The 24,458-nt window shown below is 38.5% G+C and overlaps 1 protein-coding gene across 1 annotated transcript in view; it reads right to left on the minus strand.

Moving 5' to 3' along the window:
* The window catches only part of LOC132498316 (scavenger receptor cysteine-rich type 1 protein M130), a 34,676-nt gene extending 13,037 nt beyond the window's left edge, over nt 1-21,639 (minus strand). Inside the window, exons 1-11 of the mRNA XM_060111692.1 lie at nt 21,594-21,639; nt 20,364-20,450; nt 19,381-19,701; nt 16,151-16,471; nt 13,898-14,218; nt 13,059-13,379; nt 3,061-3,375; nt 2,650-2,964; nt 2,169-2,261; nt 1,776-2,090; nt 338-658 (exon numbers count right to left, since the gene is read on the minus strand). Of these exons, the coding sequence (XP_059967675.1) occupies nt 338-658; nt 1,776-2,090; nt 2,169-2,261; nt 2,650-2,964; nt 3,061-3,375; nt 13,059-13,379; nt 13,898-14,218; nt 16,151-16,471; nt 19,381-19,701; nt 20,364-20,450; nt 21,594-21,639 (2,776 nt within the window). The remainder of the gene's footprint in view (nt 1-337; nt 659-1,775; nt 2,091-2,168; nt 2,262-2,649; nt 2,965-3,060; nt 3,376-13,058; nt 13,380-13,897; nt 14,219-16,150; nt 16,472-19,380; nt 19,702-20,363; nt 20,451-21,593) is intronic.
* Between the last annotated feature and the right edge of the window lie 2,819 nt (nt 21,640-24,458).

Raw genomic sequence — 24,458 nt, forward strand, 5'->3', positions numbered from 1 at the left:
CTGACTGCTTCTCTCTCTATATTAAGTGTAATGAGATACTATTTGAAAGAAAAATGGGGCGATTCAATAGTCAAATGCTGAATTACATATTCTCTTCTCCTCATTTGTTCACAGAGATAGCAACTGAATAAAACTTTGAGGAGACCGTCAGAGTATGATAGTTTTGGGGGAAATGATCACTGACCCTGAGTACCTACAGGCCAAATTAAATACAACCCATTACATTATCCAGGTAGAATAAAGATTAACCAAAGTTTACTCATTCTTGCTTAGTTAGATCAGGAGATGCTAGTGGAGCTACAGAATGGAAGTTTCATATAGTCCGACGGATACTCACTGGCACACGTGATCCAGGTCTCCTCCGAGGGGCTGGCCAGTCTCTTCTTCCATGGAGATGATGGGCACTGCCATAAGGTGTCAGGCCCTTTAGGACACTGAACATTGTCCACCCACATGTGTCTGGACATCGTGTTGTCTGAAGATGCAGGGATGATGCTCCCTTTGTCTGCACAGCCCAGCTGCCTGCATACCACTCCCACCGTGACTGCAGACATGTTACTCTTGCCAACGCTGCCCCAAGCTCCATTGTAAAAAACTTCCAGGTGTCCTGCACAGGTCTCTCTGCTGGTTCCACTGATGAGTCTCAGAGACATGAACTCTGGGGTGAAATAGAGAGTTAGCAGTTTTAAATCTTTTCTGAAGATTCAGAGGACTCTCTCCCTTTACTCTGATGTGAGAATGGATTTAAAAATAGTCATGATACACTAGTAATTTCATTACTAGTAATTCTTCAGAAACTTCTGGATATTTGGTAGATTTTGTTAAAATATAGTATTTGTTCTATAAATATTTCTGGTTTTCTAGTCTTGGATTTTGTAATTAGAGACCTCTTTAAAATGCCAACAGTGATTCTAAGTTGACTTCTAAATCTTAATCAAAGGCTCAGAGCCTTTTATGAATTACATAGTTTGGAATTTTTTCTCCCTAAATTACTGTAATTTTAGCTTTCTAACCCTATTCTGTTCATGTTTTGGCAGTTGTCCTTGATAGTTAAAATTTATTGAGATACTCAGCCACTAAAACCAATGTTTTATATACATTTCCTTAAAATGAAATATTTCCCTTTCTGACACTTCACAGTTTTGTTGTGTATGTCCTCTACCAGATTTATGTCACTGAATGTGAGTGGTAGCAAAATCTCTTCTGGCATACAGAATTTTTCACTTCCTTAAGTCATAGCACTCTTTTTCCCCATACATTACAACTGAGTACATTTCTGTACTTCACAATGCTTTCTAAAATCTTACCATGTATACAAAACAAGAGCAGTGTCCTATTATGGTAATTTATCTGTCATTAAAAATTACTTGGGCATGGTGATTATCTTTTTCTCTGTAGAATGTAGCACCAAATGTATTTCTGCTGTCCTTTTTAATCTACTTTATTAATACAGCTATCATCAAGTGGTGCACTAAATCCTTACCCAATATCCAGCTCCACATATGTTTATAAAAGAACTTATGATTAGTTTTACTGTCATTTTCATGATATGCAAACTCACTTCTGAATTTTTCTCTTTCTGATATTATACTACCTTGCACATGAGGTAGTACTCATTCATCAAATCCACACTTCTGGCAGCCTGAATCTCACAAGTGTTCCCTCTGAACCTGTATTTTAGGGAATTTGCTCAGATTAATATCCTTCACTACCCTTTACCCCACCTCAGTCCTTTCTTATATAATTATAATCAATTGTAATTATGCAGAACTTACCTGAGCAGATAACTCCTGCGTCCTCCTTATGTCTGCAGTTGTGCCGCCCCCAGCCATGGGAATGGCATTGCCAAATACGAGATTCTTTTCCATTACAGTTCACCTCATCCAGCCAGATGGGCCCTGTTCCTTCCCCAAAATGAGCAGAACCAACGGCATTAATGGCCCCTCCACAGCCCAGCTGTTTGCACACCACGTGGGCATCATTCAGGTCCCAGCTGTCATCACAGATGGTGCCCCAGGAGCCCTCATGATAGATCTCTATTCTCCCAGCACAACGCCCGCCTCCATTTACCAGGCGAAGTTGACCACTCCCTGCAAAGAGAAAATAAAATATAAATGCATTTCTAAGGATTTTGAGATCATTTTCATAGACTGGTCACTGATTCTTACCTATGCAGGGAACACCACTTTCTTCTGAAAAAATAGAGCTTGTTGGGTCCGAGGATGATGAATTGCACGGGGGTAGCGTCTGACTCTGGTTTCCTGCAAACACCAAACGTCATCAATCACAAGAGATACAAAAAGTTGGAGTGAAGAAAGGAGGTCAGCTGGAGTGTTAAATAGGTGAGCTAGGACAAACATAGCTTTAGAGAAAGGTGGATGGGTCAACCAGGCTGGGAATGAATCAGGTACTCTGAGAATATATATATATATATATATTTATGGTAAGCATTAAATAATTATGAGGTCCATGCAAATTAAGTTTACTTTCCCTCTAAAAAGATAAATGAAGTTAATATTCTGGCACACTTCTCATGATCCCTCAAAATGGATCATTCCCTTTTGCTTCTGTTCTTCACTATAGTTACACCCTCTCTTAAGGCACACCACCATAGGAGAGATTCATCGTTGGCTGCCCTTTTTCTCTTACCTGAGCAGATTACAGAGGCCACTTGCCCCAAAGAACATAGCGATGCACCCAGAGCAGTCATGGGACAATCTCCCATGTGCCGCTCAGTCCCAGTGCAGTGAAACATGTGCCTCCAGACCTGCCCACTTCCTTTCCCAAAAGGTGCTCCTCTTGGGGTAGAAAGGGCTACTCCACATTTAAGCTGCTGGCAGAAAACATGAGCATCTTCTATGTCCCAGTGAGAGTTGCAGAGAGATCCCCAGGTCCCAAGAATCTTGAGCTCCACTCTTCCTTCACATGGGGACTTGCCATTAACCAAGCGAACTTCTGTATATCCTGAAAGGAGACAGGGCTTTAAAAAGATGTCTGTGACTACCTAACCCTACCCTCTTCACAGTATGGGAACAATTGAACTTGTACTCTGGGTCTCACTTGAGCAGACTACTCCAACATCCCTGCTGTGTCTACAAGTCCCGTCTGGGCGGGGTGCTACTGGGCAGAGTGAAAGATGGGACTCGTGCCCCTCACACTGGAATTCTTCAGCCCAGATCTGTCCGTTTCCTTCTCCAAAGTGAGCTCCCCCCAGGATAGAGATGACTGTGCCGCATTGTAATTCCCTGCATAGCACACTGGCCGCTTCCAGAGAGAAGTCAGAATCACAGACGGTGCCCCAGGTGTCGCCATGTCTCACTTCAACACGACCAGAGCAGGGAATGTCCCCTCCGACTAGTCTGGGTTCCCTGTGGGCTGAAAAATAATATTTCAGTGAGAGAGAACATGATTCCAAGATTTTCCTTCATGATGAGAGTGAGGCAGGGAGTGAAAAGTGAGAAAGGGAAGCTATTCTTTCCTCTTGGCTTTTCTGCCTGGAGTCCAGACCTCCCCATCTTTCATTGGACCACTTCATCGGAGACAATTCTGGAACTTTGCCTCCTGGAACCTGTAATTCCTAGAGCATGATTACTCTTTCTTTTCAGTATTTTGCCTATATTGTGCATCACATTGGAGACCACAGATAATGGGTGTCCATTCTCTCTACTTTTTAGCCCTATATGCAGTCCTTCACCCAAGTGGTCTGCCCCAACCATTTCAAATGGTTCTAGGTAAGGATTTTTAATATATCAATACTTCCTGTTTCCAAAATGAACAGCAGACCTCTTCTCCCCTATTACATTTGACAGGAGACGCTCCTTTTCTCCTGTTCTCTCCTCCTTTATCAGAACCTTTCACGTGTTCCCCAACCAAAGTTCTATCCTCCTTTCTCATCTTCTCAATGGACAGCTTCTCTTAACTGCCAATAAATATGTTTTCATCTATACATTTCTCTTTAAATTTATATTTATAAACAGATCTACTTGGACATCTGGAACTTAAGGTGTTCAAAACTGAATGAATTATGTACTGACAAGCCCATGGTATTCCTTACTCAATTAATGGTGTCCAGGACCAAATTAGAATCACCTGAAATTGAACCCCCTTTTTATCTCCCCATAAATAATGGTAATAATGATAGTAGTGAATATTAAAGTGATCACTTATTTTGTATATATATACATATATATATATATATATATATATATATATATGGCATTTTAGTAAGTATTTAACAAACGTTATTTCACCCGTACAATTGCCTTAGGATATAACTATTAATAACATTCCAGTTTTACAGACAAGGAAACTAAAACAGAGAGAACTGTAGTAATTTGCTAAGGTCGCACAGCAAATTAGTGAACGGCCAGGATTTGAAGCCAGGCAGTATACTAGAGAGCCTAGAATCTTGGTCCCCTACAATACACTGCACATGTAGAAGCCACCAGTATGTGTCAGTCCTCCAGCATATTTTTCCTCCATATTTATAGTTACTTTGATGTAATTTGTCATCATATGTCATGTAGACTTTTTATTTATTTATTTAATTTATTTATTTTTGGCTGTGTTGGGTCTTCGTTGCTGCACGCGGGCTTTTCTCTAGTTGCGGTGAGTGGGGGCTACTCTTCGTTGTGGTGCATGGGCTTCTCACTGCAGTGGCTTCTCTTGCTGTGGAGCACAGGCTCTAGGTATGCGGTATTCAGTAGTTGTGGCTCATGGGCTCTAGAGCGCAGGCTCAGTAGTTGTGGCGCACGGGCATAGCTGCCCCGCAGCATGTGGGATCTTAGTTCCCTGACCAGGGATCGAACCCGTGTCCCCTGCATTGGCAGGCGGATTCTTAACCACTGTGCCACCAGGGAAGCCCTGTCATGTAGACTTCTGCAATAGCTTCCTAAGTGGTCTCCTAGCTTCTAAATCCTCTTTCCAATAAATCTACACCATGACCATGAGTGTATTATTAAAGTTCAAGTATTTTCACGTAATTTCTTTGTCTTCAAGGTAAGTCAGTGTTTCTTTACTACTTATATAATAATTTATTTTTTTTAACAAATATTATTAAGAACCTACAATATTTTAGGCATTTGGATGGGCACAGAGTTCAGTCTATCAGTGAGGATAGATAATTCTAATACTACTACTAATAATCATAACCAAAGTAGCTAACATGTATTGATCACTTGCTGTGTAATTCCCATGAGGGAGTAGATATTATTATTATCACCATTTTTTTCTTTTGAGCAAATTGCAGCACAGAGAGCTTTGGCAGCTTCCCCAATATCACCCATCTATTCAAATTAAGGGGGGATAATAAGCACTGTTTTCTTAGCATACTTGAAAATACTCTATGATGTCACCTGAAAAGCCTTAACATCTATTACTCTACCAATCATACCTGATACCTCAGCCTAAATATGCTTTCTCAAGCTTCTGTACCTCTGCAGACACTTTTCTCTCTACTTATTATGTATTTCCCAACCTTATGTACCTGGGAAAAAATTACTTCTTTTCAAGGCTGCTCAGTTTCTCATTAATTGCTCTCTCCTTCAAGAACACATAATTTAGTAGAAGATACACATGTTCAAATAATAATTTGAGTCCCAAACTAGATACATATTTTAGATACAAAACTAACAAATGAAGGAGTCATCAGCTCTATTAAATCTGAACTGAGTCTGATAAAAAGATGAGGAGTTTGCCAAGTAAATAATGTGTGATATGGCATTTAAAGAATACAGTCATGAAATAGCATGATGTAATTGAGAAATTATGGATAATTTACCATGGTTGGAATTTAAAACGTAAAGAAAAGACACACCAGAAATAAAGCTGAAGAAATGGGGCTCAGGTTTTAAGGACATTCTTTGCCAGGTTGAGAGCACACTCATCAAGATAAGTGTGAGTTTCTTCTAACATACTCAGCGGTAATTCAAGTTACGTGCGAGATACAAACTATTTCTTTAATTCATCTTAAAAGAGAGGGAAGAAAGGAAATGCATATGAAATTGGACTTTCTAAAAGGCATACGTTTTTTAGAGATGCCTGCTGTTAAATATCACTAATTTTTATGATCCCTCAACATTACTATCAGCATGACACAGATACACTATCAGCCTTCGCCAATTTCCTAAAGTGTTCTAGATCTGACTATATTCTCTATTATAGAAGCATAGAATAACTCAGCATGCAAAAATTTCACCACTTATCCATTAAATATGTACAAAGCAAGTTCCATCCAAATTTGAGTTGAAGAACACGTTGCTTTCTAAACACAGCTAAGACTTTAAAGCAAATAATGCCTCTACAACACAAACAATGAAAGATTCTTGAGTCAAGTCCTTGATTTAATCTTGTTGAATCATTATTTGAGCATGAAATTCCTCCATGATATCATTAGCTAATATTCATATAATCCTATTCCACTTTTGGACAGACCTAAACCTTTGAATAAAAACAGTTTCTTAGATTCAGCCAAATTCGGCTTTCTTTTAACCTCTTGCTCTCTCATCTAGATCAATCTCAAACAAAATAAAACGCAACAGGTGAAAAAACAACCTCCCCGCAACCAAAAAAAAGCAAAAACAAATAACTTTCTCTTTAATGGTGAAAACTTGTGAAGCACTTGAAAACAAGTCCCTTCTGTAAGTATCCTCTTATTTCCTTTGTCATAAAATATTTGAGTCCAGGGCAAAAGAGAAATTCTTCCACCCAGAAATGCCTTGGAGACTGTATCCTCAGCCTTTATTCCATGAATCTGCTTGTAACACATTAATCTGTACCACAGATTGGCTTCCTTATACCATTTACTCTGTGCACATGGTTAGAATATTGGTAATTTACCCCTTTAAGGGATTTTTTTTCCTGTTAAACCTATGAGTGCATTTTAACATAAAAGCCATTAATTGAATTTTTGTGCCTGGATTTAGCTCCTTTAATCAATAAGTTAAACTTTCCCTGACATCAATAACTAAATCTGTATTCATTTCTTTCTGTAGAACTGAATAAATGAAGAAATGGAGAAATGAAGAACAAATATAAGAAATAATTAATTAGAGTTTCTTCCTTTAGTTTAGTCATAGATAAAATGTACAATATGCTTTAAAGAAGCATTGATACATTTTCATCATTTATTCCTTTCCAGACTCTGAAGAAGTATAAATCATTCTAGTCTCAAAATTATTTTTTAGACTTTAGTAAAATAAAACACAACTCAAATGAACCATTTCTTAGGTTCAGATGTCCTCTACAGCAAATATACAGTCATCACAAACAAAATGTCTGGGATTCAAAGCAATTTTGTGGCCAAAATTCTTAGACTTCTTTGTAGCTGGCTTATCTAAACTACGTGTCAGGGATAAATTGTTACTTTGTCTTTCTAGTCTTCCAGGTTTACTGAGTTCTGGCCCCTATCAGCCATAAAGCCTTGTGCTTTATAAAAGTCTAAGAATTTGAACAGATTATGGAATTCGTAATTTGAACTTGACAGGCACAGAGACAGTATTTCTGTAATTTTTTTCCTGGAAATCTTCTGAAAGTATCAAGTAAATCAAAAAATAAAATTACAAACTCTATTTCTAGAAAAACAAGGAGAGAGCTAAAATCTAGGCCCCCAAATAAGTATCAATAGAAGAGCTTCCAAAAAGCTACAGAAATATAGTAAGAGAGTTTACAAAAGGAAGCAAAGTGCACATACGGCAGATAACAAACAAAAATATAATTTTGTAAAGAGAGGGGTCCACCTTAAGTTGCAGATTTATGCTATTTGCGATTTCTATTATAGGCAGCTTAATAGAATCCTAAATAATTCAGAATGTGTTATCATAAGTGAGGTACTCTAGTAATAAAACCTAAATTTTGGATGTGGTTGAATGGAATTCATGGGCAGAATATACTAATGACTCAGATATTGTAGGCTGGAAAGCTAATAAGTCATGTTATCCATGGTAAGATATTTGGACAAATGTCACCTTGAAAAGAAAACCATGTGCTTACTAAAGCTGGAAAATTTGAGAACATATTGGGAAAAGTGTAAAAAAAGAAAAGTATACTTTTATCAAGGTATAAAAAAAGAAAAATATCAGAATGTTGACATGGCATGAATCCTCCTTGCCACTTTTAACACTTAAGAGAGAGATAAGCTCAGACTAGAAGAAGCTAGACTGCAAGAAGAAATGGAAGGATAAATACTAATTTCGTGAGGGAGACATCTTCTGCCTGCAGCTACTATAGGTAGTTAATTGAGAGTCCTATAATTTGGAACTTAACAGGATTGAAGAAGAAAAGCCCCTACGTATGCTGTCCCCTAAATTAAGGTGGTGATAAAACTGCGGATTTAGCAGAAAATAAAATTGATGCTCTGCATACAAAGACAATGAGCTTACCAGCAGAGACAGGATTTAGGTCTTGCCTTTCCAAACACAGGGTTTCAAGTGACCTTAGGGCAGTGGCCAATAAATTAAGAGGAAGGGCCTGGTCACAGGATAGATCAAAGTACGTAATTTATTCTTTTTTGTTACTTTCACATGGCATTGGATTAAAGCAAACAGACTACTAAGTGTCCATCATCGGATGAATGGATAAAGAAGATGTGGCACATATATACAATGGAATATTATTCAGCTATAAAAAGAAACGAAATTGAGCTATTTGTGATGAGGTGGATAGACCTGGAGTCTGTCATACAGAGTGAAGTAAGTCAGAAAGAGAAAGACAAATACCGTATGCTAACACATATATATGGAATTTAAGAAAGGAAAAAAAGTCATGAAGAACCTAGGGGTAAAACAGGAATAAAGACAGACCTACTTGAGAATGGACTTGAGGATATGGGGAGGGGGAAGGGTAAGCTGTGACAAAGCGAGAGAGAGGCATGGACATATATACACTATCAAACATAAGGTAGATAGCTAGTGGGAAGCAGCCGCATAGCACAGGGAGATCAGCTCCGTGCTTTGTGACTGCCTGGAGGGGTGGGATAGGGAGGGTGGGAGGGAGGGAGATGCAAGAGGGAAAGGATATGGGAACAGATGTATATGTATAACTGATTCACTTTGTTATAAAGCAGAAACTAACACACCATTGTAAAGCAATTATACTCCAATAAAGTTGTAAAAAAAAAAAAAGCAAACAGACTAGAAGCCTACTAAGTTTGGAGAGAATGTTTTGCTGACTTTGAGGACAGCCGACATCAGCTAATGATTACTCAACCCTAAAAGCAATCCAAGGGTCCCTAAATCAGTATCAGCAGAAAGTGGGTTGTGAAAGCTGTGCAGCCCCCGGACAGGTATACTCTCCAAACTGAACTTAGAATTGACTATGAGAAAAATGCACTAGGAAGTACTGCCCTGAGAAGAGCACCTGGACTCATGAAGGACAGTGCGCAGACAGCAGCTTCTCAGAGGGCAGAACCTGGTCTATCAAACTGGCTCACCAACACATTTCATCACTTGTAGGGCAACTCATTATCCTTGTCCAGTAGGATTTGATAATTACTGCAGAAGAACAACTCGAGGTGTTTCTTGGTGACCACAGCACCACCCAAACAGCCTTAAACTTCTTACCTATTTGACTTATTTTAAATGAGGAAAAAAAATTTTTTTTTCTTTAGCCACTCAGGTGGTTTTTCTTGTAGTTGCAGCTGAACTTCAAACTAATTAAATAAAATAAATTAATAGGAAAATAGACAACCCTTTCTAAATTTAGAAGGAAATTATCAGACATACAAATATGCTTATACAGTCCCAAACACATGCAAAGGCCCCATAAAGGTCATAGAGTGAAATATGTTTTCAGTTGTAGCATATTACACGACAATAAATATTATGTATATATAATATGACAACATAATAATGCATAATATGACTAAGTTAAGGTCAAATACATCTCCCATTCCAAAAAAGTAACTCTATCAGAGTCCTTTTCAACATAAATCCCAATTCTATTATGAGTACAAGTGATGCACCTGGAACAAAATTATTTGTAAAGATTGAAAGTAAGAGAATAGAAAATAAAGCAACAGGTGAGATATTAATATCAGACAAATTTGATTCAGAACAAAAATTTTTGGGGAATTTCCTGGCGGTCCAGTGGTTAGGACTCCTTGCTTTCATTGCCGAGGGCGTGGGTTCAATCCCTGGTTGGAGAACTAAGATCCCACAAGCTGTGTGGCATAGCCAGAAAAAAATATTGTACAACCATAAAAGATGGAAACCTTATAATACTAAAAAGAGCAATTCACAGTGACCCCATAACAGTCATAGGAAGTTCTGTGTCCCAGATTCACAGAGCATCAATTCATCAATTATACGATACAGCTACTGGTACACTCAGTGGAAAACCTATAACCTCAAATGGTTATATTAATAAACAGGAAAGAATCAAAATTAATTAAGCATCCAACTTGAGAAGTTAAGTCTCATATCGGGCTCCCCAGCCCAGGGATCCTGCACCAGGAAGACAAGCGCAGGGGTCCTGCACCCCCAGAACTTTTGGTTTTGAAGGCCAGCAGGGCTTACTTTTGGGAGAGCTGAGGGTTGTGGGAAATAGAGACTCCACTCATAAAGGACACACAAAATCTCACCCTCTCCGGGACCCAGGGCAGAAGCAGTAATTTGAAAGGAGCCTGGGTCAGATGCACCTGCTGATCTTGGAGAGCCCCCCGAAGAGGCAGGAGGTGACTGCAGTTCACCCTGAGAACACAGACACTGGCAGCAGTCATTTTGGGGAGCTCATTCTACCACAAGAATACTGGTGTTAGAAAAAGTCATTTTTGGAATCCTCTTTTTAGCTTATTAGCACCAGGACCCAGACCCACTCACCAGCCTGTCAGCACCAGTACTGAGACACCTGAGACCAACCAATTTATCAGGCAGTGACACCCCTCGCTCACTACTGACCCTACCAGCAGGCAGGCTTCCTTGAGACATCCTGAGCCCACAGCTACCCTGGAACATGGCCCTGCCCACCAGAGGGCCCAGGAGCCAGCCCCACACAACAGTGGGCAGGCACCATCCCCAGGAATCCCTGGGCTCCAGCCCTGCCCATCAGAGGGCTGACATACCAACCCTGGGATCCCCAGGGCCCTGCAGCCAGAGCCCCTGGGACCCGGCTCCACCCAGCAGTGAGCTGACACTAGCCTGGGGACACCCTGGGCCTTGGCCCTGCCTACCAGCAGGCCAACATCAGCTCCTGGACCCCTGGGCCCTGCAGCCAGAGACCCTGGGACCCAGCCCCACCCACCAGAGGGCTGGTGTTAGCTCTGGGACAAGCCTTATCCCCCAGTGGACAGACCCCAGCCCTAGGACCACTGTAGCCCCACAACCTGCCTTGTCAGGACACAGCCCACCCACCAGGAGGCCAGTACCAGCACCTCTGGGACCCTGGCCCTGTCCATCAACAGGCCAACACCAGCTCTGGGATTCCTGGGCCCTATAGCTGGGACCCCAGGACCTGTCTGCCTTCCAGTGGCTGGCATTAGCCCCAGGACATGGCTTCATTCACCAGTAGGTGGGCACCAGCTCCAGGATCCCTTGGACATTGGTCCCACTGATAAGCAGGTGGACACCAACCCTGAGACATATTGGACCTCTCAACCATCTGCCCCAGTAACCAGCTCCACTCACCAGCAGGCCAACACTAGCTTTGGGACATCCCGGAACCCACAGCCAGCTATGTCAGGAAAAAGCTCCACCCACCAGCAGTATGACACTCGATCTGAGAACCCTGGCTCTGCAATCACCCATTGTAGAACCTGGCTCAACCCACAGTGAAACAGCACTAGTCCTGGGACACCCCTGGTCTCTGCAGCCAGCTACCCCATGCCAAACACATCAGAAGGACTTGTGCAGTCAACATGGGGGGCACCCCTAGAGCATATAGCTCTGGTGACCAGAGGGGAGTGTGCTGCTGAAAGCATAGGACATTTCCTACAAAAGTCCATTTCTCTAAGTTTGGGAAATGTAACCAATCTACCAGATATGTAGAACTGAAAACAGCAAGTTAGGCAAAATGAGGCAACAGAGGAACATGTTGCAAACAAAGGAACAAGATAAAACCCCAGAATAAGAACTAAGTGAAGTGTAGATAGGCAATCTACCTGATATCAAATGCAATGGTGAAAAGCTGAAAGCATTTCCTCTAGGATCAGGAACAAAGGCAAGGATGCCCACTCTTGCCATTTTTATTCAACATAGTATCTAAAGTTCTAGGAACAGCAATCAGACAAGAGAAAGAAATAGAAGGAATCTAAACTGGAAAGGAAGAAGTAATACTGTCACTGTTTGCAGATGACATGATACTGTATATAGAAAGTCCTAAAGACGCCACCAAAAAACTACTAGAACTCATCAACGAATTCAGTAAAGTTACAGGATACAAAATTAATATACAGAAATCTGTTGCATTTCTATGCACTAACAATGAACTATCAGAAAGAGAAATTGAGGAAACAATCCCATTTATCATCACATAAAAAAGAATAAAATACCTAGGAATAAACCTACCTAAGGAAGCAAAAGACCTGTACTCAGAAAACTATAAGACACTGATGAAAGAAACTGAAGATGACTCAAACAGGTGGAAAGATATACTGTGTTTCTGGACTGGAAGAATCAATATGGTTAAAATGATCATACTACCCAAAGCAATCTACAAATTTAATGCAATCCCTATCAAATTACCAAAGGCATATTTTCACAGAACTAAACAATAAATTTAAAATTTGTATGGAAACACAGAAGACCCCAAATAGCCAAAAACAATCTTGAGAAAGAAGAACGGAGCTGGAGGAATCAGGATCCTTGACTTCAGGCTATACTACAAAGCTACAGTCAACAAGAGTATGGTACTGGCACGAAAACAGACACATAGATCAATAGAACAGGATAGACAGCCCAGAAATAAATCCACACACCTATGATCATCTAATCTATGACTGAGGAGGCAAGAACATACAATGGAGAAAAGACAGTCTCTTCAATAAGTGGTGCTGGGAAAACTGGACAGCTACATGTAAAAGAATAAAATTGGAATGCAACTTCTTAACACATTGATTGAAGTCTTACCTGAGCAGGTAACTTTGGCTTCATCATAGTGATCACAACTAAGTCCACCCCATTGCCAATTCTTGCAGTCCCAAAGAGAAGTTTCATTTCCATTACAGCTGCTTAAAAACAGCCATGTGTTTGTTGGCTTAATTTTGGAATAAACTTGATAGGATGTTTTGAGTGCAGATCCACATCCCAGCTGCGTGCAAACCACATCAGCTTCTTTCAGTCCCCAGCCTCTGTCACATACTTTCCCTATCAATTTCTGAATTTCCACCTCCACTGTCCCAGCACAGTGGCTGCCTCCACCTTTGAGTCTCAGTTCCAGATCTGATCCATCTGCAAAAGAAACATAAACTTAGGCCATAGATACATATGGAGGTTAGCTCCCAAAGGGTATTTTTAAAATCTTGTTCCTTCCCAGATACTGAGACACTGGAAATTCTGGCTTACCCATCTCCTGGCTTTTTGAAGAGTCAGTATAGACCATGAATTTGGTTAGAAATGGAATTACAGTTTCAAAACTTAATAAAACTTGTCAGTGACTAAAAAAACACAAGCAAATCAGATATAAAGAAAAGACCTATATCATTTTGTCTTTTGGAGCTCCAGGTAGATTTAGAATTTGAAGTGTGGTCCCTAACAGCAGTCGGAAAAATTATTATAGAAAATAGAGTCAGACAACCCACCAAACTAGTCATATAAAGAATGTGTTAAAGATTCCTCACAACTGTAAAAGAATTCCCAACAAGGAAATTATTAGATATTTCTCTCTCTCACGTCTCACACCTATTCCTACTCCTAAAGAACACAGGTCCTTCCTCCTCTGTTTTTCTTTTTGTTTTGTTTTAACTTACCAGAACACGTCACACCAGCATCTTCATTATGATTGCAATAATGCTTTCCCCATTCTTGGTGTTTACATTGCCAGAGAGCAGACTCATGTCCATGGCAGGAAACACTGTCAAGCCAAATGTGTCCAATTCCTTCACTGGCGTTGACTCGACCAATGGCAGTGACAGCAGTTGGACATCCCAGTTGCTTACATGCCACAGCAGCATCGTTACTATCCCAGCCATCATCACACACTGTCCCCCATTCTCCTTGGAATTTCACTTCTAATCTTCCTGAACATTCAGTGACTCCATCTACCAGTCTCAGGCTCAGGTCTGCTCCCTCTGTAAGAGGGAAACAAAACAAGTCAGTGATAAAGAAACAAGAATGAAGGCACTCTAAACAGCTGTACCTGAGATGAGTTAAGGGGGGAGATATAAGGAGAGATAGAGAAAACAGTGATATATTACGACTGAAAATCGTTAAAGATGGAAGGAGGAGTGGATCAGGCAAGAAGATAGGACTTTTTACGGATTGGAAGTTTGGGACTAGCAGATGCAAACTATTATATATAGAACGGATAAACAACAAGGTCCTATTGTATAGCACAGAGAACTATATTCAATACCTTGTAATAAGCCATAATGGAAAAGATCAATCAATCAATCAATCAATAAATAAAAATTAAAAAACAAAAAAGAAGACATGGCTTTTCACTATGGAGAGCATGCATTATAGGAAGAGTTCCTAACAGGAGGCCCAGGGACTGAAATTTATCTAGAGATCTGCTTGTTTGATCACCACAGATTTTTTGTTGGAATTGTTTGGTTTTTTTCCCTTTTAAATATATATTTGCAGGTGTCTAGGTGGGACCTAAACACTCCTGTTTGCCTCAATACTCACCTTTGCCTCTGACTTCATTGCCTACCCAGACTACCTTGTTTGTATTACATGCCTGACCCCTTTCTGACCACTTCTGTAGTTTAAAAGCAAAGCAAAGAGAAAAGGGACCTCACCATTACTACTTTCAACTTCCCCCAATCAATATTCCTCAAAGAACAGAACTTGATTCTAAGTAATATCCTATAATAAATAAATTGTTTTTTTCCTCAGGCAGTTTTGGTTTTTGTTGTCACAATGCTGTTTATTGTGATTACTCAGCATGTATAAAACACACTGAGAAGAAACATGCTGATTGGGGACCTAGAAAGATTTTGATGGGTAAAGGGAAACAGAAGGTACATACTGTGTTTTTTCTACGCCAAATCCCTTTCACTTTCTTCAGCTAACAGAATCCATCTTTTCTGTAGGAATCCCATTCTTTGTGGTTTAGACTATAGATGGTCACATTATTCAACAAGAAAAAAGCCAATTTGGGAATTCCCTGGCTGTCCAGTGGTTAGGACTCCATGCTTTCACTGCTGTGACCGGGCTTCAATCCCTGGTCGGGGAACTAAGATCCTGCAAGCCGCACAGTGCTTGGATGGAGCCAACTGTACCTCCTGGATTTCCCAGTTTTCTGAGCCAGTATTCTCTCATTTTAAAGTTAGTTTGAATTGAATTTCATTCATTTGAAAAAAAAAATACCTGGTGAATACAGGGACATTTTTACCCTAGTTATAATTTCCTAAATACTTCCTGGGGTTCAAGACTTACTAGGTCTTCTTCAAACTCGGCACTCAAGTGAAGAAAGGAGAGTGACAGTCTTGTACACACAAAGCCACGTCCCTGTCCCGTAATCAAGTGTGAAACATGAAAGTTTCTAGACAGACACAGTGTGCCTGCTCACAACATAGCACTAGTATAAATGAAGTTTTAATCGGAAACGAATTTTTTAAATCATTTGATTCTGTGAATTTAAGAAAAGGTGGGTTTAAGAAAGGGTGGGTCAAAATGGCTAAAGAGGAGACTTTTGTAGGTAGAGGGTGATAAGGGGGGTGCTTCAAAACATTCAGAAAGCAAAATTTTAACCTGTTTTTAACAGTTAACTTTTTTTCCTTTTTTTGGAGGGATGGGGGGAGTGGACTATTCTCTAAACACTTCTTTCTACCCTCATGACTTGGATCTCAATTTCACTGTCATCATTCCCCCCTAACCTATTTATCCTAATTACAGTTAAGGTAAAAATTCCACAGGTATCAGAACTGCATCCTGAAATTAGGTAATAATAAGGCGATAAAAGAAGCAGACTTCATTAGGAGTTCAGCTTTTTGAGACTTTTATCCCCTTTTTTTGTCCTCTCATGGAGAACAAAAAAAACACAGGCCAGTCCTTACCTAAGCAAATCACTGCAGCATCCTCAGCATGATCGCAATTATGCTTTCCCCATCCTTCATGTTTGCAGTTCCAGAGAGCTGACTCATTTCCATTGCATACAAGATCATCAAACCAGATTGGTCCAGAACCTTCTCCAAAATTAGCTGAACCAGAGAAACTGACAGCACTTCCACATTCAAGTTGTTTACAAACCACAGAAGCATGATCTATGTTGAAGTTATCGTCACACACAGTTCCCCACTGTCCTTGGAATTTGACCTCTACCCTTCCTGAGCACCGGTTTCCTCCATTCATCAGCCTCATCTCCAAATCAGATCCATCTAGAGTGGAGAAAAGACCAGAATTCAGAAGTAATATTTATTCAGAAGTGATTTTAGAAAATATTATTCCTCTAGTCACTTGAGATTTGATCTTATCCTTAAAAATGATGCTTCATTTTGGATGCTGCCCCATTCACATTTTGGAGAACTTTAATCTTTTGAAAACCAACCAACGATTAATCTGTAAAAAAATCTTTTACAGATTAAACTTTACTTTGTGTTTTGTTTTATTTCCTTCCATTACTGAGGCATAATAAACACTTCTATGTAGAAATAGATACGTTTGCCTCAAAGTATTTATTTAAAAAGCTTGAAAAAATAAAATTTGTTCATACTAAAAAGAAGCAAAAATGAAAAACCAGTCATTTGTTGAACAGTTAAAATTTTTATTTTAATCTTTTTTATGACCATCAGTTTAGAGCATGAATGATTGCTTGAAGTTGAATTTGAAATTAGAAAACAGGAAAAAGCAAAAAAAAAAATGCATAAGCATGCATGATAGTTTGCAAAATGGTATACAAAAACATTAAACATTAGGACTTCTCTAGTAGCACAGTTGTTAAGAACCCGCCTGCCAATGCAGGGGACACAGGTTTGAGCTCTGGTCCGGGAAGATTCCACATGCTGTGGAGCAACTAAGCCCGTGAGCCACAACTACTGAAGCTGCATGCCACAGCTACTGAAGCCCGCGTGCCTAGAGCCTGTGCTCCACAGCAAGAGAAGCCACTGTAATGAGAAGCCCGCGCACTGCAACAAAGAGTAGCCCCTGCTCGCCCCAAGTAGAGAAAAGCCCATGCACAGCAATGAAGACCCAATGTAGCCAAAAATAAATAAACAATTTAAAGAAAAAACATTAAAAATTGGGGGAAAAATTAATCAAGATAATTTATTTCTTACCATTTTTTTCTGAATCAAAGCTTTATTTTCCCTCCCCCGAAGCACCTGTTACCATTTTTAGCAAAGAATGGCTTTTTCATAAAGAAAATTCTCTCTATATGCTATCCTTAGATTTTCTATGATGACTAAAATACCTGAGAAAAAGAGACTTGGGATGAAATTTTGGGACACCTAAAAACCAGAAACTGTTTGTGGTTGAATAAAATGCTTAGAAGTTCTTTTTTGAAAAAGTAATTCAATTTTAAAAGCACTGAACTCCAGACAAGGACCTCCACTCAACAAGATTTTGTATCATGAATAATAATAATAGCTTACAATCAAAATGTGCATATGCTGTTCCAAATGTATTACATATGCTATCTTCAGTCTTAACAACATTAAGCATTATGTGTCATTACCACTATCTCTACTTCACAGATAAGCAAACTGAGGTTAAATAATTGACACAGGATCAAACACCCAGAAAACAGTAGAGACAATGTAAAAAAACCCAAACAAACAAAAAAACAATCTAGCACCAGAGTCTATCCTCTTTACTATTATGCATGTGATAATAATAGAATTTCCCAATAATAGAATTTCCCAAGTAGATGCTCTGAGGATTGAGCATTGACCAGGGTAGAGAATCTCAGAAATACAGACTCTGAAACCTCAGAAATATGAATTCAGAAACCTCATGAAACTCATGAGTCCCTGAGTGGCTACACATTCCTTTCTATTATTACACATCGGTTGGAGGTTTAGGTGTATAAACTTCAAAAACCAAGTTTGATTATCGTCATCTTTATATAAAGGATCCTTATGTAAAGGTATGAAAAACAGAACACGAGTTAAAAGTACTACACTGATGTCTTAGCTTAAACAGTCAACTCTATAGACAGCAATAGTTATAGTAAGAGCCTGGCAAGATTTATTATCATTTTTAACTTTGTTGTAGATGTTACAATTGTTATTTCTTATCTTTCCCTGCAAAATGATTAACAATAAAAGACAAGAAGAAGAGAAGAAGAAGGGGGAAGAGGAGAAGAATGGAGGAAGAGAAGGAAGAAGAAAGAGAAATGAGTTGTCTAGGTAATGAGAAGCAGTGAGCCACGAGGAAACTAATGTTAATTTTTAACACCTATTACCTACCAGTGTACCAGCAGCTTTACATGTATTATATCATTGGGTGCTCAGAAACTGGAGTTTAGAAAGATTTAGCAACTTGCTCAAAATAATAGCTTTAATGAGCAGCTGAGCAATTTTCTAGATACTAGCCTGTGTTGCTCCCATTACACCACCATGCCTGGATAGAGATTAGTCCTTTCTAAAATCAGTCCTATGGAGGAGATGATCTCTAATAGAAAGGCTGGGTGGTGATAAAGTTGCATAAAGGTCAATGACATGAGCAAAGAGAAATTGGAAGCCCAGGAATCTGAACTGGGTCAGAAACATGACCTTGGGATTTGTCAGCAGAAAGGTCTGGGCTATTGTAAGGACAAGTGAGATGAAACTTATAAAATGTTTTATAAATTAAAACTACCTTGTAATAGTAAATGAATAGCACTGTACAGTGGAAGAAGCAATTCTACTCTGGAAAACATCCTTCCTCCAACAAAAAAGGATTAGTGCTAAGAATATTTATTTCCTGATAGAGTAAGTTGATTATCAATTAATGGGCAAAAGGGTCATGATTTATGGGCCAATGCATGAAAGCATCATTTTATGGGGAAAGGGGATAAGGAATTAACTTAGATATCATGATATTTTTATGTAGAAGTAGGAAATTATAGTAGGATTACTTAATATGAAATTGAAGCTAGTCACTTCCTCATTGATTGTAGTATTCAAAATCTCTTTTGATTTTTTTTTAAATATGGGCCTTATGTGTTTTCTGGTCTTTTAGCAATGGATTGGGTAATTTTATACATGGACTAGATTACTTACAGAAAACTGGCTCCTTTTAATTTTTAACCCATAGATTTTTTTTCACAAAGCATTTCATGTTAAGGCTTGACTTATGCAAGTCTTACCTGAGCAGGTGATTCCAACATCCTGTTGGTGAGTACAGTTATGCTTTCCCCACCCATCATGTTTGCAGTCCCAGAGAGTTGATTCATTCCCTCGACAAGAAACATGATCCATCCAAATGCGTCCAGAGCCTGCACTGGAATTAGCCCATCCAGTGGCTTTGATAACAGTTGGACATCCCAGCTGCCTACAAACAACGGAGACTGCGGCCAAGTCCCAGCCATTATTACACACAGTTCCCCACTCCTCCTGGACTTTCACCTCCACTCGCCCAGAACACTTGTTTTCACCAGCTGTCAGCCTCAGCTCCTTGTCTGTTCCTCCTGTAACAATAGGTAAAGGCAGCAATTGATCAAGATCCAAAGAGCAAGTAGAAAACTATTAGTCTTTAGATTACTTATTTATTTTTCAAAGCCAGATTCAAGAAATATTTCTGGACCTATCCATGGTAAAATAGGAGAATGTTATTTCATAGAAATTAAAAAAACAAATATCAGTATCACAGGCTTCAAATTAAGCAATGACATAAAACCAGTAAATCTGGGTAATCCAATACTGTATGATATCTTTATTTAATGGCTGATATTCTTTATAACGTCAATTTATATATTCTCATGGATAGTTTACTATAAAAAAAGATATTACAAAATTTTATAGGGATAAGCTATGTAGGTTTCTCCAGAATCCTAAGATCAGTAGAAAGAAGGCTGAGGGTGAGGATGAAAAGAACAGCTGTAAGGCACTTAGTGCCTATTTCACACATATATGGGAAATACCATGAATTTTAAAAATGCTAGTTAAAAATCTGACTGAAACTTATTGACTCAAATGGAAAGTGAAATGGAGATATTTTCCTATTATCTTCTACTTTGAAACCATGAAGCATGTTTTTAGATGCTATTTAGCCTTCAGGAGAATTATTTGCTTTTTAGTGACTCTTGCCACAGTGGGCTAAGGTTGTGAGTAAATCTGACCATGTACTCACCAAGGGAACTGGTGACCAAACAGGCACTGAGAACTGAGACCACAGCAATAGTGAAGGGACTTAGGTGGGCAGAACATCTTCTAAATTCTGTGAAAAGACAAAAGAGAGCAAAAGTAGAGTCTTCCCAAAATGAGGCTTTGGAGGAGACAGATGGTTTCAGAGGTTTGAGGTTAACAAAGAAGATCAAACCAAGACAGAATCTCCTTCCCCCTAAATGGCAAGGCAGACAGGAAAAATTCATACCCAGGATCATACAGCCTCAGTGAAATAGCTTTGAAAACGTTCATGTTTATAGGCAATCTAGGGGTGAGGAATTAGAAGAGAGTTGGGGATGGAAAAAGCATTGCAAGATTGAGCCTTAAAACCTGGAAAACGGAAAAGGCATTGATGAAACTTAGAAGCGGGCAGTTCTCCCTTCAGGCACAGAGCAATATTCAACCACTGACACCCTCATCTCCAAGCCTACCGGATCCACATTATTAGATGACAAGTTCCATGAGGGAATGAATTATATCCATCATGTTCACCAGTTTCACCAGTACCAGGCACAGTGCCTGCTAAATAGTAGTTGAACCATACATTGGAGGAAAAAGTGACAAAGGTCATGTTTGAAAACCCCACTATTGGGCCTTATCTCCAAAAATAGCATAAAATGCTCTACCACTCAATTCTCCTTCTTACTCTCACCCAACAGTAATTTAAAAGTAAAAATGCTATGATAGTCACCTCTCTGCGATAACTCACTGAACTGTGCATTGATGACCTATGCTTTCATGTGGTATGTTATACCTCAGTCTAAAAGCTTGAAAAAAAAAAGAGTAAGAATGCTAAATAAGTTTAATGCATCCACATAGGTTACGAAGTAGATTTCAACACTCAGGTGTGTTATTCTAAATGTCCTCTAGGGAGTCAACTTTCAATCAATATGCATTCCTACTTGTTCTATTTTTCTAACGACTGTTAGTTTCAAACTCAATACAATTCAGTTAATTTTAGTTCCTTACTTAATTGCACCTCAGCAGTTTTACAGACTTGATGCCAAATCTAATCCTTATCTCACATCTTCAATTTCGAATCTATGGAAGATAAAACGTACTGCCTTATAGGCTTATTGCCCTTTTCCTATAACTTACCCTCCTGATGCCCATCACTATAAAATCAGATCCACTGACTGCCAGAATATTGCTATACTCCATTAAAGGGTAAATAGAACAAATGAGAAGCTTTTACCAGCACATCCAGACTTTTCATGTAGCACCATTCTGAGTTTGTCCATTCCAAAGTTTTATGATACTTAAATCTTCTTGTATTATTCCCTAGGAATGGTCTCCTAAAGAAGAGGACCACTAAGAATCCTAAAAATCATTTCACAGCCACAAAAAAACAGAAAGACTTCATAATGGAGGTGGAGTCAACCAGAAAAGGGAAGTAATTAAAAGAGGGATGTTCTCTTTCGTGCTGATGTTTTCTTCCATTTGGGACATGAAACAACCAAAGAAAACTGAGAGACATTCACTACAGATTTATAAAAATTAAAGGGGAAATATTGACTCATATACTGTTGTTATTGGATTGAATATTTTAAATTTCTGCACTTTGTTTTGGACTAATATATTAAAAGCATAAAATAGCTATTGTTTTGTAGTTAAATTATGTCAAAATTAAAGTAAAATAGGCAAAATATAATTAAATCACTAAAGCTTGATTGTTATAACAACTTTTAATATTATTTGCATAATCAAATGTGTCTAATGAATAATTTTGTGCAGATTACCTACAGACAGCACTTGCATTTCTTTTCTTTTTCAAAATTTTTATTGGAGTATAGTTGACTTACAATGTTGTGTTAGTTTCAGGTGTACAGCAAAGTGAATAAGTTATAAATATGCATATGTCCACTCTTTTTTAGTCTTTTCCTGTATAAGTCATTATGGAGTATTGAGAAAAGTTCCCTGTGCTCTACAGTAGGTCCTTATTTGTTATCTATTTTTTATATAAGTGTATATATGTCAATCCCAATCTCCCAGTTTGTCCTTCCGCCTCCCCCCACCCCCACTTTCCCCCCTGGTAACCATAAGTTTGTTTTCTACATCTGTGACTCTATTCTGTTTTGTAAATAAGTTCATTTGTACCATTTTTTTTAGACTCCACAAATAAGTGATATCATATGATATTTGTCTTTCTCTATCTGACTTACTTCACTCAGTATGACAATCTCTAGGTCCATCCATGTTGCTGCAAATGGCATTAATTCATTCTTTTTTTATGGCTGAGTAATATTCCATCGTATATAAGTACCACATCTTCTTTATCCATTCATCTGTTGGTGGACATTTAGGTTGCTTCCATGTCTTGGCTATTGTAAACAGTATTGCAATGAATATTGGGGTGCATGTATCCTTTGGAACCATGGTTTTCTCCAGATATATGCCCAGGAGTGGGATTGCTGGATCATGGTGGCTCTATTTTTTTAAGGAACCTCCATACTGTTCTCCATAGTGGCTGTACCAATTTACATTCCCACCAACAGCGTAGGAGGGTTCCCTTTCTCCACACCCTCTTCAGCATTTATTGTCTGTAGACTTTTTGATGATGGCCATTCTGACTGGTGTGAGGTGATATTTCATTGTGGTTTTAATTTGCATTTCTCTAATAATTAGTGAAGTTGAGCATCTTTTCATGTGCCTGTTGGCCATCTGTATTTCTTCTTTGGAGAAATATCTATTTAGGTCTTCTGCCCATTTTTAAATAAGGGTTTTTTTTTGTTTTTGTTTTTTATGTTGAGCTGCATGAGCTGTTTATATATTTTGGATATTAACCCCTTGTTGGTCATATTATTTGCAAATATTTTCTCCCATTCAGTAGGTTGCCTTTTTGTTTTGTTGATGGTTTCCTTGGCTATGCAAAAGCTTTTAAATTTAATTAGGTCCCATTAGTTTATTTATGTTTTTATTTCCATTACTTTAGGAGATGGATCAAAGAAGATATTGCTGCGATTTATATCAAAGAGTGTTCTGCCTACATTTTTCTCTAAGAGTTTTATAGTATTCAGTCTTACATGTAGGTCTTTAATCAATTTTGAATTTATTTTTTATATATGGTGTTAGAGAGTGTTCTAATTTTATTCTTTTACAAGAAGTTACCTGCTCAGGTAAGACTTTCAATCAATGTGTGAAGAAGCTGCATTCCAATTTTATTCTTTTACATGTAGCTGTCCAGTTTTCCCAGCACCACTTATTAAAGAGACTGTCTTTTCTCCATTGTATACTCTTGCCTCCTTTGTCATAGATTACTTGATCATAGGTGTGTGGGTTTATTTCTGGGCTTTCTGTCCTGTTCCATTGATCTACATTTCTTGTTTTTGTACCAGTACCATACTGTTTTGATTACAGTAGCTTTATAGTATAGTCTGAAGTCAGGGAGCCTGATTCCTCCAGCTGCATTTTTCTTTCTCAAGATTGCTTTTGCTATTCGGGGTCTTTTGTGTTTCCATACGAATTTTAAGATTTTTTGTTTCACTTTAAAAGGCTGAAATAATTCATCACCAGTAGACCCACACCACAAGAAATGTTAATGGAAGTCTTTCAGGCAGAATAAAAATGGCATTAGATAGAAATATGGTTCAACACAAGGAATGTAGAGCACCAGAAATGGTAACTACATAGGTAAATATGTGGTTTTTATCATTATTATTTTTAAAATAATTGATTGTTTAAACAAGAATAACAGCTATACAAGGTGAGCTTATAACATGTAAAAGGAAAATGTATGAAAATAACACAAAGGGTGAAAACACAAATGAAAGAATATTATTATAAAGTTTACTTACTCTATGTAAAGTAGTCAAAGGCAGACTATGGTGAGCTAAAATCGTATACTATAAACCTAAAGCAGCCACTAAGATAATAAAACAAAGAGTTACAGCTAATAAGCCAATAAAGTAGATAATATGAGATCATAAAAAGTATTTAATTAATCCAAAAGAAGGCATAAAAGGAAGGAAGGAAAATGAACAAAGAATAGATTGGAGAAGTAGAAAATAAAGAGCAAGATAGTAGATTTGTACCCAACTGTATCTATAATCACATTAAATGT

The sequence above is a fragment of the Mesoplodon densirostris genome, chromosome 11 (assembly GCF_025265405.1).
Source record: "Mesoplodon densirostris isolate mMesDen1 chromosome 11, mMesDen1 primary haplotype, whole genome shotgun sequence".
In the NCBI taxonomy this organism is placed as follows: domain Eukaryota; kingdom Metazoa; phylum Chordata; class Mammalia; order Artiodactyla; family Ziphiidae; genus Mesoplodon; species Mesoplodon densirostris.